At 42.1% G+C, this 17,918-nt stretch overlaps 1 protein-coding gene across 6 annotated transcripts in view; it reads right to left on the reverse strand.

Annotated features, from left to right (window-relative positions):
• LOC118401092 (liprin-beta-1-like) overlaps window positions 1–17,918 on the reverse strand; it is a 77,939-nt gene that overhangs the window by 11,223 nt on the left and 48,798 nt on the right. For all 6 annotated transcript variants that reach the window (XR_004829158.2, XM_035798314.2, XM_035798313.2 and 3 more), the window contains 5 exons: window positions 14,657–14,816; window positions 12,732–12,869; window positions 12,417–12,567; window positions 7,037–7,148; window positions 6,613–6,701 (listed from right to left, as the gene is read on the reverse strand). Coding sequence is in view for 5 of the 6 variants with exons in the window: in XM_035798314.2 (XP_035654207.2) it covers window positions 6,613–6,701; window positions 7,037–7,148; window positions 12,417–12,567; window positions 12,732–12,869; window positions 14,657–14,816 (650 nt within the window). In the remaining variant the exon portion in view is untranslated. The remainder of the gene's footprint in view (window positions 1–6,612; window positions 6,702–7,036; window positions 7,149–12,416; window positions 12,568–12,731; window positions 12,870–14,656; window positions 14,817–17,918) is intronic.

The raw sequence follows: 17,918 nt of genomic DNA on the forward strand, positions 1-17,918 counted from the left end.
TACGGGGTGAGTAATCGCTGCCCTGATATCAAGAAGCTCTTTTTGGTCATAAGACACGGTGGCAGAAACAAATAACAAATAACGCGAAAAAACATACACAACAGTACAATTGGTTACGGATCGTAAAACGGCGGCCCTCTCCTTCGGCGCCATTCTTGATACACACGGGAAACTGTTGAGTGTGAAAAACCCAGCAACAAATTAAACAAATTAAAGAAACTTAACGTTTAGCAGGCACTAGTTTGCATCAAGCACTAACTCTACTCTCAGCCATAGGTTCTCATCGACATTGCAGTCAATTCCCTCATTGTTCATTCGCCTGGTGAAAAAATGGTTGGCATGGCGAATCCAAACCTGACATTGGTCTGGATTGATGTCATCGCATGCCTCACCCATGGCCTGGAGGAGAGTCGCATGCTAATACAGATGGCAATCATACACCTACCTGTATTGTAATCACGCATTGTATTGGACTCACTGTTGTCCCATTGGATAAAAGCATCTTTTAAGTAAATGGCCCATTTTACAGTAATAAAGTACTGTATTGCCCAATTACATTTTAGTAAAGTAGTGTAAACTCCCCATCAAAAAGACCCCAGCAACTCCATTTTGGAAACATGTTTACTGTACACACACACACAGTTATTACACACACAGTACCGTCGGAAAGTATTCAGACTTGTTCCACATTTTGTTAGGTTACAGCCTTATTCTCATCAATCTACACACAATACCCCATAATGACAAATAAAAAAAGAGAAAAGATTAATAATAATCTTGGGGCGGCCAAGATAAATATCACATTTACGTAAGTATTCAGACCCTTTACTCAGTACTTTTTGAAGCACCTTTGGCAGCAATTACAGCCTTGAGTCTTCTTGGATGTGACACTACAAGCTTGGCACAACTGTATTTGGGGAGTTTCTCTCATTCTTCTCTGCAGATCCTCTCAAGCTCTGTCAGGTTGGATGGGGAGCGTTGCTGCACAGCTATTTTTAGGTCTCTCCAGAGATGTTTGTTCAGGTTCAAGTCCGGAGTCTGGCTGGGCCACCCAAAGCCACTCCTGCGTTGTCTTGGCTGTGTGCTTAGGGTCGTTTTCCTGTTGGAAGGTGAACCTTGGCCCCAGCCTGAGCGCTCTGGAGCAGATTTTCATCAAGGATCTCTCTGGTACTTTGCTCCGTTCATCTTTGCCTCGATCCTAACTAGTCTCCAAGTCCCTGCCACTGGAAAAAACACCACAGAATATTGCTGGTGGTGACCAAGCTTCACCGTAGGGATGGTGCCAGGTTTCCTCTAGACGTGACGCTTGGCATTCAGGCCAAAGAGTTCATTCTTGGTTTCATCAGACTAGAGAATCTTGTTTCTTTAGGTGCCTTTTGGAAAATTCCAAGCAGGCTGTCATGTAACTTTTACTGAGGAGTTGCTTCCGTCTGGCCACTCTACAATAAAGGCCTGATTGGTGGTGTCCTGCAGAGATAGTTGTCCTTCTGGAAGGTTCTTATCTCCACAGAGGAACTATAGAACTCTGTCAGAGTGCACATTGAGTTCTTGGTCACCTCCCTGACCAAGACCCTTCTCTCCCGATTGCTCTAGGAAGAGTCTTGGTGGTTACAAACTGTATTGACGGTGGTGCTGGTTGTCCTTGCTCGCTGTAACTAAGAAAGTAATACATGGTACTAGGAGTGGAAATCATGTTTTTTTCTGTGAATGTTGGAGTTTATGTAAGTGCAATGGATATAATCAAGCCACCAGAGGCTTTGAGCCTGGATGGGAATGTGGATGCGAATTGGAAAACATTTCGGCAGCGGTTTTTGCTGTATATGTCTGCCATTGGAGTTACGAAGGAGCCGGATTAATGTAAAGTTGCTATTTTTCTTACTATAGCGGGTACCCAGGCAATCGATATATTGAATACCTTCACGTTTGCAAATGAGGAGGATAAAGACGAGTTCACGGAGGAACTGGATCAGTTTGATGCATATTGTTCACCTAAGAAGAACGAGACATATGAATGTTGTGTTTCACTGTCGTATACAACAGCAAGGTGAAAAGTTTGACGTCATTCTTACTGATTTGAAATTAAAAGCACAGACGTAATTTTGTAGACCTAACCTCATCTATGCTTCAAGATAAGACTGTGTTTGGTATAAACGACTCCAGAGTTATAGAAAGATTTCTGAGGGAAAGTGAGTTACATTTGGACACTGTAGTAAAAATATATGTCAGGCGAATGCAGTGGATATTGTAGATAAGGACACAAGGGGGCGCTATGAGCAAAGGATTCACAAGCAATATGAATCTAACAGGTGTGGCACCAGAACAGGAAGTGTCCTGCATTTGTGACATTTCGCTACAAGTGCAAGGGGAAAAAAACATTTTTGGAAAAATGTGTATTGCAAAGGACAAGTATGGGGGACAAAATGTTCACACTATTGAAATGGAGGAGAATGAACAAAGTGATTTGTTTGTGGGCACTGTGAGGACACAAGGGGGTGCATGGAGGATGGGCAAGAACCATCACAGGTCCATACTATAGCTAGTGACCATTGGGTTAAACCACTAGTGGTCAATGGTACAATTTTGACCTTAAAGCTGGATACAGGAGCTAAAGTAAACCTAATTTATATGAGGGATGTTCATGAGTTAAAGCACAAACCAGTCATCATGCAAAAGGCTGTGGCTCTCAAGGCAATGGCCACGCAATTGAGACTAAAGTTTTGTGTCGGCGAACTGTAAAGCGAAAAACAAGAAGCCACACATGTTTGTGATTGTACCAGAGGGGCATGATTCTCTCTTGGGGAATACAGCATGTGAGTCGTTGAGACTGGTTAAGCGAGTGTACACCATTAATGACTGACTGGCTGCACAGTGTTCAACGGGTGACAAGTAATCAAAATGGTGAGGAGCGCAAAGATATTCGGATGCGTTCACAGGATTTGGAGCCTCTCCTTCACTCAATTACTCTCACAGAGAACGCCAAGCCAGTGATTCATGCACCGCGCAGAGTACCGGTGCCACTACGGAAGGATCTAAAGGAGGAGTTGGGAAGAATGGTGAAACTCGATGTGCTCGTGAAAACAGAGGAGCCAATCAACTGGGTCAATTTCATGGTGTTGTTCGGAAAAGGAATGGCGATCTGAGAGTGTGTATGGACCCCGAAGACCTTAATAAATGTATCAAAAGGAGCATTTTAAGATTCTTAAGAGGGATGAGATAGTGTGTGAAATGGCTGGCGCACATCATTTCTCCAAGTTGGATGCTTCAAATGGATTCTGGCAGGTGAGGTTGGATGCAGCCAGCACAAAGTTTTATACAGTCAATACCCCCTTTGGAAGATATTCCTTTAAGAGGTTACCTTTTGGCATAAGTTCTGCCCCTGAGCTCTTTCACAAGGCCATGGAAAGGGTCATTGAGGGGTTAGAGGGAGTTTGTGTATGTGTTGATGATTTCCTGGTCTGGGGGTCCACTATTCAGGAACAAAATGAGCGGTTGGAAAATAATCTGCAGAGGGTTCAGAAGCATGGTTTGAAGCTAAATCGGGCTAAACGTCAGTTTTGTGTGAAGCAAATCACATTTCTTGGGGATAGGCTATCATTGGAGAGTGTGCAGTCTGATCATACCAAGGTCAATGCGGTGAGGAAGATGGCTAATCCAACAGATAGGAAAGATATTTAGCAGGTTTTTGGGTATGGTCAATTATTTGGGAAAGTTTGTACCAAATCTGTCAGCTAAAACAGTGAACTTAAGGACACTCCTTCAGGACAAGACAGAGTTCTCGTGGAACAGAGAACATGAAAGAGAGTGGAACAATGTAAAGAACATTTTGGCTGAATAGCAAGTGCTAACTTTTCTCCAACCTGACAAGGCTTACTAAGGTAACCATGGACGCCTCCATCAAGGTGTGTGGAAGCCTGTGGCTTATGTGGCCCGTTCTTTGACTGATGCCGAGATGTGTTATGCTCAAATAGAAAAGGAGCGCCTAGGGTTGGTCGTAAGAAGTTCCACTGTCACATTTACGGCGTAAAGGTGATTCTAGAAACAGACCATGAACCCCTTATTCCAATCTCTCAAAACAATCTGAATGGCATGCCTCCTCGTCTTTGAAGGATGTTGATTAGATTGCAACGCTATGCTTTTGTTCTAACCAATATGCCTGGGTCAACTTTAGTGGTAGCAGATGCCCTCTCAAGGGCTCCATTTGTGGTGGCCCAAATCAGCCTCCATCAGGAGTCTGGAGGAAGAGGTTTCCTTGCATGTGGATATGGTCATGGAGTCACTTCCTGTTTCAGAGCAGCAACGACAGAGAATAGTTTTAGAGATGACAACAGATCCCATTCTTTGCAAGGTGATCCATAATCTGGAAAATGGCTATCAAAAAAGGCTCTTGTAAGCAGAGCTGTCAGTGGTCAATTGTGTGCTGTTGAAGAATAACAGAATGGTGATACCTGCTTTAATGCGTCAGGAGATGTTAAAGAGAGTACATGAAGGACATCTGGGAGCTGAGAAATGTAAGCGAAGGGCCAGAGAGTCCCTTTATTGACCAAATATAAATACTGACATTGAGCAAATGGTGGGAAATTTCATTAGACAGCCTAAGGAGCCCATGGTTATGGGAGAGGTACCCACCACAGCCTGGGAAAAGGGTGGCGTCGACTTGTTTCACTGCAATGGTAAGGACTATTTGTTGACTATCGACTACTTGTCAAATTACCCTGAAATTGAACTCTTGTCCAGCAAAACAGCTAAGACTGTCATTTTGCACTTGAAATAATGTTTTGCTAGGCATGGGATAGTGGTTGTTTCTGATAATGCACCTCAGTTAGCTATATCCTAAAAATAATGGGAAGGCTGAAAAAAAGGTGTGCAAATCATGAAGAGACTCTAAAAAAGTCAGCACACAGTGGAACTGATCAATACTTGGCTTTATTGTCTTACAAAACAGTGGCCTTGGAATGTGGCCGGTCACCTGCAGAAATCTTAAAATGGGACGCAAGTTGCGTTCCAGGTTGCCTAGTTTCTTCCTGAATGACTGTCATTAGCTGTGAATGATAGGGCCCTACATCTGAAGGCAAGACACAAATTCTACTATAACAAAACTGCAAGAGAGTTGTTACAGTTGGCAGCTCAGGATGTGGTTCGAATTCGGGATCCGAATTCATGGGATAGAAAGGCTACTGTATTGGAGGTTGCGCCTTGATCATATACAGTCAGGACAGAAGATGAGTCTGTGTATCGGCGCAATAGACAAAACCTTTTGAGAACACAGGAGACGTTTGAGGACACCGGCATACTGCCACTGGACTCCAAAGAATGGAGAATAAGTGGGGATATGACATAAGGTACTTGGAGTGGCCAGAAGCTTCAAACACAGAGCCTTAGACCCTGCACAGGTCTGAGAGGGCCAGCAGGCCTCCAAGAAAGACTGAATATTCAGTGGTGATGTTTAATGGACCAAAGACTGACTCATTGTGTTGGAGTTTGTTTTGATATGTTCATGATTGACTATTGGAAAACAAAGAAGAATTGATATTTGTGAATTGGCATTACTTGTTGATGAAATGTGTACGTTTGTCAATTTTTAAAAAAACACATATAGATAAAAAAAAGGGGTTTATGGGGTTCTGAGTGATGGTTTATGACACTCTTATGACACCTGTGGTATATGTGAGGCAATGGTGGAATAACATTACAACTCGTTAACTATGATTGACGGTGCTGGTTGTCCTTGCTCGCTGTAATTAACAAAGTAATACACAAACTTCTTCCATTTAAGAATGATGGAGGCCACTGTATTCTTGGTGACCTTCAATGCTGCAGAAATGTTTTGGTACCCTTCCCCAGATCTGTGCCTCGACACAATCCTGTCTCGGAGCTCTATGGACAATTCCTTCAACCTCATGGCTTGGTTTTTGCTCTGACATGCACTGTCAACTGTGGGACCTTATATAGACAGGTGTGTGCCTTTCCAAATCATGCCCGATTAATCGAATTTACCACAGGTGGACTCCAATCCAAAGCATCTCAAGGATAGTCAATGGAAACAGGATGCACCTGAGCTCAATTTTCAGTCTAATTGCAAAGGGTCCGAATACTTACGCAAATAAGGTCATTTTTGTTTTATTATTCATACATTTGCAAAAATGTCTAAAAACCAGTGTTTCCTCTGTCATTATGGGGTATTGGGTGTAGATTGCTGAGGATTTTTTTGATTTATTTAATCACTTTTAGGATAAGGTTGTAACGTAACAAAATGTGCAAAAAGTCAATGGGTCTGAATACTTCCCGAAGGCACTGTACTTGTGAGAATTGCACGAAAGCGATGGAAAAAAACAAATAGTAGTGTGGTGCATGGCAAGTGTTTTTGTGAGCAGTCTTAAATCAAGCCATTGTGTAGTGATTACATCCAGAGGGTAAGACTATGCCATCTCCAGTGTTACTAATCCACACTGTTCAGTCTGTTCAGCCTAATGTGAACTAGCAGTGTGATCATTATGCCCAGAGACATACGACATACATCTCTATCTGTGGCTTTGATCAGACCCATGCATGGCCTGAGGACAGGAATATTGGTGGGTGTATGTGTGTGCGCGAGCATCAGTCGGTCTGACTCACTACTGTCATATAGTGCAGCATGCGGCCGTCCACCCTCCCTTCATCAAACTGGGTCTTATACTGAGGCAGGCCAATGTCATCCAGCCATCCTGAGGAAGGAGACGAGAGAGGGGGAGAGGAGACGAGAGAGGGGGAGAGAAGGCGAGAGGGGGAGAGAAGGCGAGAGGGGGAGAGCAGGCGAGAGGGGGAGAGAAGGCGAGAGAGGGCAAGAAAGAGAGTGAGATTTGCTAACCTGCCAGTCAATTTTGCCATCAGAAATCAAACTTGCATTTTGAGAGCACTTGAATAAAATGTATAACTAGTCAATTTGATTACAATTTATTCAAAACGCCCACCATATAATTTAGACAACATGAGATGACATAAGGCATAGTAAAACCCCAGTATAAAACCTTGACCCCATACTGGCAGTTTATCTACTCACTGGTCACCCAGTTGTAGTCCAGTTTGCCCTTATTGTCATCCTCCTCAGAGCCCAGAGCCTGCAGGGCCAGTTGGAGCTTCTTCCTGTGCAGCGGGTGTTTGATGCCCAGCTCCTAAACACACACGTATGTGCAAACGCACACACAGAGATAACAACCACCCAAAGTTAGTGTATTATACACCACACCCCCAGGGCAGAACAGAGACACAGTTAGCCTGACAACAAGGATTACTTCCATCCATTTGATTAACTGCCTACAAAGTACAGTATGTTTGGCCAGAGTGGCTACAGGGTAAAAAAAAGAGGCAGGTTCAAAATAAAAGTCCTGTGAATATTTGTTCCTAATGTTTTGTACACTCAGCGTATATTGAAAATACTGTGATTGAAGAACAATTGTTGAGAGATGAAATAATGTACCGTAATTTCCGGACTATAAGCCGCTACTTTATTCCCACACTTTGAACCTCGCGGTTTATACAATGACGTGGCTAATTTATGGATTTTTCCCGCTTTCACAAGATTCATGCCGCCAAAAAACTGAGCAGTCACATAATGTGACGTAAATCGAGCGCGCTCAAACATCCGTCATTCTGATTAAGGTAGTAATTTTCTCACCCTCATCATGGCAAAGACACAGAGAAATGCATATGATGCAGCTTTCAAGTTGAAGACGATCGATCTGGCTGTTGGAAAAGGAAATAGAGCTGCTGCATGGGATCTTGGCCTTAATGAGTTGATTATAAGACTTTGTAAACAGCAGCATGAGTAACTGACTCAGTGCAAAAAGACAACAAACCTTTCAGAGGGAAGAAAAGCAGATGGCCCAAAGTATTTGCAGCCACTCGACATCAGTGTAAATCGTGCATTTAAGGTGGCGCTCCGTGTTCAGTGGGAGGCTTGGATGACAAGTGGGGAGAAATCCTTCACTAAAACGGGCCGCAGGCGAAGAGCAACTTATGGTCAAGTCTGCCAGTGGGTCCTGACAGCGTGGAGCATTGTCAAAAAATCCACTATCAATGGTTTTCGAAAGGCTGGACTGCTGCGTGTTGAAGGGGCAGCATGAGCTCAGAGGGGTATTTGCCTCCGGATGAAAGTGACGAGAGCGACAATGAAAACGATCCAACATTGGATGAAGCAATTCTGAGGCTATTCAACTCCGACACCGAAGGAGATGACTTCAGTGGTTTCAGTGCACAGGAGGAGGAAGATAGTGACCAATGACTTTACTGGTAGGCTACTGTTTAATTTTTGTTACAAGCCGTGTTTCGTTAAAGCCTATTTATTTTTGTTACAAGCCGTGTTTCGTTTAAAGGCTGAGTAAAGTTCATTTGTTTCAATGTACCAGTAGGCACCTGCGGCTTATAGACATGTGCGGCTTATGTACAAGATACATATTTTTTTTATAATTCAGTGGGTGCGGTTTATATTCGGGTGCGCTTAATAGTCCAGCAATTAAGGTAATCACTTTTTACCTGGTTAAAGTTGTTTACTCTAAATTCAGACTGGAGTATTCTTTTAATACGCATACTTTTTATTCAAACACCCGCGACCCATTCAAAACGTACCGCGACCCATTCAAAACGTACCGCGACCCAAATTTGGGTTCTTACCCACCAGTTGAGAATCACTGCCTTACAGGATTATTTGTCTGATTGTTAAGGTCCTTAAGTATGGTACAATAATACATAGCCTCTGGCTTTGACTTCATCAATAGGTGCTTCAACCCCTGAGCCTAATGGGGCGAAAATGCCTCATAGGGGATCAATTAAGCAATAAGGCCCGAGGAGATGTGGTATATGGCCAGTATACCACGGCTAAGGGCTATTCTTAAGCACAGCAGTAAAAATGAAGTATAGCAGTAAAAATAAACGTTTTGTCATACCCGTGGTATACGGTGTGCGTTTCTTTCAGCTATAGATTATTCTGTTACCCAGTAAACAGCACCCTACCGACAAAAATCTCTAAAACGATGCCGAATGACAATTATTTTCAAGACACTGGTCAAAGACCCAAACGAGATTACTTTGAATACAGCCAAAGGAAACTTGATAAGATAATTGTATCGGAGTCCCTTTTTGACATCCCGGGGGGCTATTCTGACCTCTCGAAAGAACTGTTACATTTATCTAAGTGCCAGACGAGAATGCATCTACATATAGTCACTCCACTCAGGTGGCAAAAAGAACCATCATTGGGACAGCGCACAGATGATTTCTGTGAGCACTGGTGTGCCATCCTGAACAAATGCTTGATTGAGTTAGACATTAATTGTTTACATTAATTGTTTATTTTACTGAAATGGATAACAGGATTAAAGAGAAACGCACAGCTCTGCAAGGAGCTGTTAATGATGATGGCATATTCAATGAACTGATAAACTAACCAAGCGCTCCAGGACAAGTTGTCTACAGAAATAAAGGAACTTAAAAATCAGGAAATTCAACCAAGACATAAAAGACAAGTCCAAGGACAAAGTCTACTTCTGGAGAAACACTGATGAAAGAGGTCCTGCTCCTCCTCTCCATGACAGACGCAGGAGGGATGCCGCTTACTTCTATCCACCCCCATCTGACCAACGCTCTACAACCAGCACCTCATCTGCTTCCAGTGCCAGTTTTTTATCCAACGAGAGACTGGGCCAACATTAGGGCGGAGGTGGCCGGGGGCACGTGCACCGACGAGATGCAGCACCCGACAGGGTAAGAAGAAACGATTACCAGGGGCAGAGGGGACCATTCACACGTTCCCAGATCCCACGGGACTGAGTGTTTTTAATTTATCAAGCAAGATATTGAGCCCTGCCCATTTCTCCTTGCTTAATAAGGGTTATCTTTTGTGCCTACAACTCAGTGCAACAATTTTGATGTTATGGTAGACAAGTTTTTTTAAAACATCCGTTTTAAGGGGATACTTTAGCTCCCCTAATCGTGATATTTCTACTGAACATGTAGGTTGCTCACCTGCACATACTACGACTCCTTTTAGAAGAAAGAGTTATTTTATACCTTCAGCCAATCACAATCACTCTATTGAGACATATTGCAGACTTGTTGAAAAATGTTGTTCATCTCCTTACGAACAAACATGAGTACATATCTTTCCATAATTTACCGAAGGATGAAAAACAAGTTTTGCTTGATTTGCAATTCGATATGTCAGTCCTTAGCCGCCCTGCTGATAAGGGTGGGTCAGTTGTACTCATGGATAGGACAGTTTATGTAAATGAGTGTCATAGACAACACCTTTTACAACAAACTCAGAAGTGAACCCACTGCCCAATTTCAGAACATGATCTTTACTGTCCTAGATGGTTATTTAAGTTCTGGTCAGATAACCAAAAAATAACATAACTTTTTGACTATTCAACACCCTAAAATTGCCACTTTCTATACTACCCAAAATTACACAAGAATGTTACAAAACCTCCAGGGCGCCCTATTGTTGCGGGCATTGATGGAGTAACGGCCCCTCTTGACTTTTTTACTAGACCACTCGCAGAACAGCTCCCCTCCTTTGCAAAGGACACCAGCAGTATGATCTCTATTATTGAATCTCTTGATCCTCTCCCTGATAATAATTTGTTAGTTACTTTTGTTGTTGAGTCGTTATACACTAATATTCCACACGAGGGCGGTATTGAAGCTATGGAACATTTTCTTCTGCAACGTGACCCTAATGAACTACCTTACAGTGTGTGCATTATAACATTGGCTGAAATGGTACTCACACACAACTACTTCATGTTTCTAAATGATTTCTTTATTCAGACGAAGGGTACTGCTATGGGATCCCCAATGGCTCCTAACTATAATAATGCGGTCCTTCTGTAGCTCAGTTGGTAGAGCATGGCGCTTGTAACGCCAGGGTAGTGGGTTCGATTCCCGGGACCACCCATACGTAGAATGTATGCACACATGACTGTAAGTCGCTTTGGATAAAAGCGTCTGCTAAATGGCATATATTATTATATATTATAACTATGCTCATTTGTATGTGGGTTACATGGAGAAACAGTCTATTTTCAATCCTCTCAAAAATGTTCTTGCCTCAGGTCATTATTTGGAAACAGTATATTGATATTTTTGTTCTATGGAGGGGTGATGCAAAACATTAATAATGCCATTGAGAAAATTCAAAACATGACCCTTTTCAAGGTCAGTGTCCCAAAAATAAGCATTCTTGCGTTCGAACTACCCGCTATTCAAAGTGCCCTGAACAAATTAAGGGAATCATTCAAACATGGGCACATTCTAAGATCCGATGATAGTGTCGGTAATGTGTTTTCAGACCTTCCCTTGGTCGTATTCTCGTGGGGCAGAAACCTCAGAGATCAATTGGTAAACTCTGATTTACCACCCCAAGATATCCCTGCACAGCGTGTATTTGCGCCCCTACTGGATGGAAACTACAAATGTAATGGCTGTGCTCAATGCAATGGCACATATAAATGTAGATCCTTCAAACACCCCCAAACAGGGAAACAGATCCCAACCAAAGGTGTTATCACGTGCTCTACTAAGGCAGTTATTTATCTTATAACTTGTCCTTGTGGTAAAAATGATGTGGGTAAAACAAAGCGCAAATTAAAAGTACGTATCTCAGAGCACCATCAGGTGCAAAAACTCAACTTACCCAGTTGCGGCCCAATTTTTGGAAGGAAACCACTCAATTTCGTCTCTACGTTATATTGGCATCGAACATGTCACCCTCCCTAGGAGAGGGGGTGACCTCGACAATTTATTGTTAAAACAAGAGACTGTCTGGATCTTTAATTTAAAGACCATTGCTCCCTTCGGTCTCAACGTAGACGAATCTGAAGCCATTGATGTGATTTTGCTGTTGTAAATGTTTGTAGGCTGATGTAGCCAAATTGTACCTATGATCGTACGCTATCCATTTGTTTTTTGTATGCTGTTTTAATATGAGAATTAACCAATGATATCCGGCCACACACAGCCATGATTACAGACACCTGTGTCTCTTTTGGCACTACATAAATGAGTCATCCCGCAGTGTTTGTCATTATACCCTGATGAAGGCAGCTTGTCTGTCGAAACATTGGACATAACATTTTTTGCATCTGAGCTCCTAGAGTTTGCGGCTCTCCTTTATTTTTATTTTTAAGTGTTCCACTCCTCCAGCCAGCACTTCGCCTAAATAGGTGTGCGTTTCTTTCACCTCTAGATTATATGGTTTGATATACCACGGCGGTCAGCCAATCAGCATTCAGGGCTCGAACCACCCAGTTTATAATAACAAATAACATATGGTTGTACTGTAGGTGTACTGCAATGTACTGCAGGTGTTTTTTCATTCCATTTAACCTTTATTCATACAGGTCAGTCTCATTGAGATACAATCTCTCCAGCTCAGTTCTCACCCTCTCTAGATCCTGCTGTGAGGCCTGCAGCAGAGTCTGTCCAGAAGAGATCCACACGTGGGCCATGTTCAGGTAGAGTCCCAGTCCCTGCTCCTGCAGCCAGTCACACACCTGCTCCTTGGACCAGCGGGCAAATGGGGTGTCCAGGTCACTACAAGCGAGAGAATTACAGTAGGACACACTAGCTTATATTTCTGAATGACTTGACCATTGTAGTTTCGATTTAACTTCCTCATCATCATTAAAGGGGAGTGCACTGTGCACACTAACTTGTCGTTTCAAATTAATTCAAGGTGAGTGCACATTCACACTAACGTGTTGGGTGATTGCTGTAGGTCCCGGGACCATCCCAGTCTGGGTCCTGCTGTGGCCCGGACTCCGCCCCTCTTGAACTCGACCGGCTCTGATAGGTTGTCATCCAGGTTGAATGTGGTGGACTGACTTCTCCTCAGCCTTAAAAGGGAAAAAAAAACAATAAATAAATTAAGTCTGGTCATGGTTGAAAGTTGTGGAGTGGTGGAGTAACCACTGCAGAAAGCAATTTTTTATACAATAATACATCTCCAAAACATGTTTCTGTTACTTACAGTTGAAGTCGGAAGTTTACATACACCAAGGTTGGAGTCATTCAAACTCGTTTTCAACCACTCCACAAATTTCTTGTTAAACTATAGATTTGGCAAGTCGGTTAAGACATCTTCTTTGTGCATGACACAAGTAATTTTTCCAACAATTGTTTAGACAAGATTATTTCACTTATAATTCACTGTATCACAATTCCAGTGGGTCAGAAGTTTACATACACTAAGTTGACTGTCTTTGAACAGCTTGGACAATTTCAGAAAATGTCACGGCTTTAGAAGCTTCTGATAGGCTGATTGACATAATTTGAGTCAATTGGCGGTGTACCTGTGGATGTATTTCAAGGCCTACCTTCAAACTCAGTGCCTCTTTGCTTGACATCATGGGAAAATCAAAAAGAAATCAGCCAAGACCTCAGAAAAAATATTGTAGACCTCCACAAAACTGGTTCATCCTTAGGAGCAACTTCCAAACGCCTGAAGGTACCACGTTCATCTGTACAAACAATAGTACGCAAGTATAAACACCATGGAACCAAGCAGCCCCCATTACCGCTCAGGAAGGAGATGCGTTCTGTCTCCTAGAGATGAACGTACTTTGGTGCGAAAAGTGCAAATCAATCCCAGAACAACAGCAAAGGACCTTGTGAAGATGCTGGAGGAAACAGCTGCAACAGTATTTCCACAGTAAAACGAGTCCTATATCGACATAACCTGAAAGGCCGCTCAGCAAGGAAGAAGCCACTGCTCCAAAACCGGCATAAAAAAAGCCATACGGTTTGCAACTGCACATGGGGACAAAGATCGTACTATTTTGGAGCTTTGCTGCAGGAGGAACGGGTGCACTTCACAACATAGATGGCATCATGAGGTAGGAAAATTATGTGGATATATTGAAGCAACATCTCAAGACATCAGTCAGGAAGTTAAAGCTTGGTCGCAAATGGGTCTTCCAAATGGACAATGACCCCAAGCATACTTCCAAAGTTGTGGCAAAATGGCTTAAGGACAACAAAGTTAAGGTATTGAATATGGCCATCGCATAGCTCTGACTTCAATCCTATAGAAAATGTATGGGCAGAACTGAAAAAGCGTGTGCGGGCAAGGAGGCCTACAAACCTGACTCGGTTACACCAGCTCTGTCAGGAGGAATGGGCCAAAATTCCCCCAACTTATTGTGGGAAGCTTATGGAAGGCTACCCAAAACGTTTGACCCAAGTTAAACAATTTAAAGGCAATGCTACCAAATACTATTTGAGTGTATGTAAACTTCTGACCTCTGGGAATGTGATGAAATAAATAAAAGCTGAAATAAATCATTTCTCTACTATTATTCTGACATTTCACATTCTTAAAATAAAGTGGTGATCCTAACTGACCTAAAACAGGGAATGTTTACTAGGATTAAATGTCAGGAATTGTGAAAAACTGAGTTTAAATGTATTTGGCTAAGGTGTATGTAAACGTTTTTCAGCTATATATTGCAGGCTAAATCAGATTAAGATTAACCAGGGTTGCATTCATTAGCGCACACCGTAGAAAATTGTTTTGGAACAGAAAACGAAAACAAGCATTTTGTATTGGACAAATTCAAGTAATCACTCCCTTTCAGTTAGTGTCCTTCGTTTGGTGTTCCGTACCAATCATCTTTACACTCACTTTCCAAAGAGTGCCTTGATTCCCCTGGACTTCTTCTTGCCCTCGGGAGAGGTAGTGGAGGTCACACTGGTCAGTGTGTTGGTGCTGTCGCTGATGGCTGACCTCTGGGGTAGCCCGGCCAGGTCCAGATGGTCAGTGCCCCCCTCTCGCACGGTCTCAGCTGTACAAACAAGGCATCAGCACCGCCATGCTACCATGCTGACTGAGGTGACAGCCATGGGGCGTGTCCAAAATTGCACCCCATTTCCTATGTAGTGCATTATATTTGTCCAGGGCTCTGGTTAATAGTACACCGTAAAGGGAATAGGGTGCAATTTCAGACAAAACCATGCAAAGATATCTGCTTCCCAGGGTCAGAGTCTGAGGCAATCCCCAGAAAATGAGATCATGGGGATGGCATCAACACTAATACCCTGACAGTCTGGTCTGTTATAACCCGCTAATTAAAAATGTTTTAAATATAATTTTGCACGCCCAATTTTTCAGTTTTTGATTTGTTAAAAAAGTTTGAAATATCCAATAAATGTCGTTCCACTTTATGATTGTGTCCCACTTGTTGTTGATTCTTCACAAAAAAATACAGTTTTATATCTTTATGTTTGAAGCCTGAAATGTGGCAAAAATTCGCAAAGATCAAGGGGGCCGAATACTTTCGCAAGGCACTGTAGCTTTAGCTTGGTACCGAGCAGGCAACAATACAACCAGCCTGAAAACAAATGGCCAGTAGAAACTGCAGTCATTTTCATTATTCTTAGCAATGATTTAGGAATCCTTGTGAGTAAGTATTAGCTAGGTAGCCACGTGTGGTTTGCTTATTGAAATTGAACTTTAGTTCATGAAAATAAATAGCTAGCCAGCTACTTAACCCTGTTGCCAGAAGCTAATGATATAAGCAGCCAGCTAGCTTCATCTGGCTAGTGAGGCTCGACTGGACAGGGTTGTGTTTTGAAGCTAGCCACAAAAAGGATTAGGCACAATAGCGTAATATGCGGTTAGCCTTTGAAATAAAAGTACCTCTTTGAAAGTGATGCAGAAGGTTATAATTGGTGGAATTGTGCCATATTTAGACTAGATAATGTTAAACAAGGTTGGAATAAGAAGCAATGAAATGGGGTATATCAGTCTACTCAGTGACACCCACAGAACACAACTGTGAAGAGTTTACGCAAATATTAGCACTGTAGCGCTTATCATAGGACTGTGACTGTGTGAAAACACCTCCCCAATCAGCATATTATGTATATTGACATTCATATTCCACTGTACAGCTTTACCTAAGGATCAATGAAATGGGGTATCAGTCTACTCAATACCCAAGATATGTTTTCCCAACGTCCTCCTCAGAGTTATCAGACTCCGAAACATCCACGCAGTATTGTTTTTCCTCGGGAATAGTGTTCAATACACATAAGTTGACAATAAATGTGGATCAATTCACATCTGTTTCAGAGTCCTGCAATAAGAGCTACGATGCTAACATTCTCTGGGTGTCACGGAGTAGACTGATACCCCATGTCATTGATCCACAATCCATAGCTAAGGCTGTATGGTGAAATACATATGCCCCCAATGCAATTCTAAAGTATAATACATCCAGTGTGATTTCAACAGATTTTTGTCAAAGTAACAAATTGTCTTTTGTCGTTTTTATTATAACAACATTCCAAACTCATTTAGCATGAACTATTCCATTATGGCATTCCACTAATTGTATTAATTTGCATCACTGTCAAAGACATGCTTTTATTTTGAAGGCGAACCGCAAAGTCCACTATTGTGGCTAATCCTTATTGTAGCTAGCAGCTTCACATAGATGGGTCCGACCACCATTAATCAAATAAGAACAGTCTTGTAAATTAGGGTTATTTTAGATGACACCTAGCTATATAGTTAGCAAGCTAAGTATAGCTACTGAAACAGATTATCGTTTTGCTATGTTTTGGGGGAAGAACATTGTTTGCATCCATGAGCTAGCAAGATGTTTTTAATGACCAGCACTTTAGGTGCGCGAGATAACTTTACCAACATCATAGCATACGTATTGATGACTCATTGTGACATGAGATACGAGTGATCGTGTAATCAATGTGCAATAACTACGTAAAACAAGAATGAACTTGTTAAATTATATGATGTGCAGTCATATTCAGGTCCTGATTGGTCAAATAGCTGGGACAGAGACATGTCAAACAGCATTATTTGACGTGTATCTTTTTTGACACGCAAAGACCCAAAAGGGGATCCATAGTATGACAAATGAACAACGAAACAGAACAGCAAGTAAGTGAAAGATATGGGTTTTGATTATATTCTACTGGTAATGGGGACATGCGTAAATCCCAACAAAATAACTTTTTGGTCAGTGTGTGTGTGTGTGTGTGACCTTTAACAAGGCAAATCAGTTAAGAACAAATTCTTATTTAAAATTGCCTACCCCGGCCAAAACAGGACGACGCTGGGCCAAATGTGCCTCCTAATCACGGCCGGATGTGATACAGCCTGGATTCGAACCAGGGACTGCAGTGACGCCTCTTGCACTGAGATGCAGTACGTTAAACCGCTGCATCCATGTGTGCGAGTTAACTATTTAACTGTACGAGAATGCTTAAAGGGCCGCTTAAAAGCGTTGTTTTTTTTGGCAAGAAAAATATCAGTATCGACCAAAAATGTCATATTGGTGCATCACTAAATGGAAGTATGGAAGTTGTTGTGTCCCCACCCCATCTAGCATTCTTATATCTCCTAGATATAGGACAGACTCTAAAACCTTGTTCCTTATGATTTTTTTTTATTTTTATTATTTGTATTTATTTAATGTTATTCAATGTGTTTCTATGGGCTACAGCAGTAAAGTCCAAATTCAATCTAAAATTCTAAATCAAGTTGCTAAATGATCTACGGCAGAACCATTTTAAAACAATTCCATATGTTAGGTTAGTAGAACCCCCCTTAATGCATGCAATGGAGTAGAGACTATAAAAGCACTAAAGATAACTTTAGTTATAGGCCTTACATAATTCAAAGACTAGTTATGCGCTGGTGTAAAGACAAAACAGGACTGAAATGCATACAATTCCCATTTCCTTATTAGACTTAAACAGAGGATAATTCGTGCAAACACACATTCCTAAAGGAGACTCACCTCACTGAGCGTGTACATGGGAGAGAGGTGGTCTAACTTGAGAAACAACAGTCAGGATCTGACGGTGGATAGTGCGTTTAAGGAAACGGCTATATGAATGTTGGCAGTTCAATTCCTATG

The sequence above is a fragment of the Oncorhynchus keta genome, chromosome 22 (assembly GCF_023373465.1).
Source record: "Oncorhynchus keta strain PuntledgeMale-10-30-2019 chromosome 22, Oket_V2, whole genome shotgun sequence".
NCBI lineage: Eukaryota > Metazoa > Chordata > Actinopteri > Salmoniformes > Salmonidae > Oncorhynchus > Oncorhynchus keta.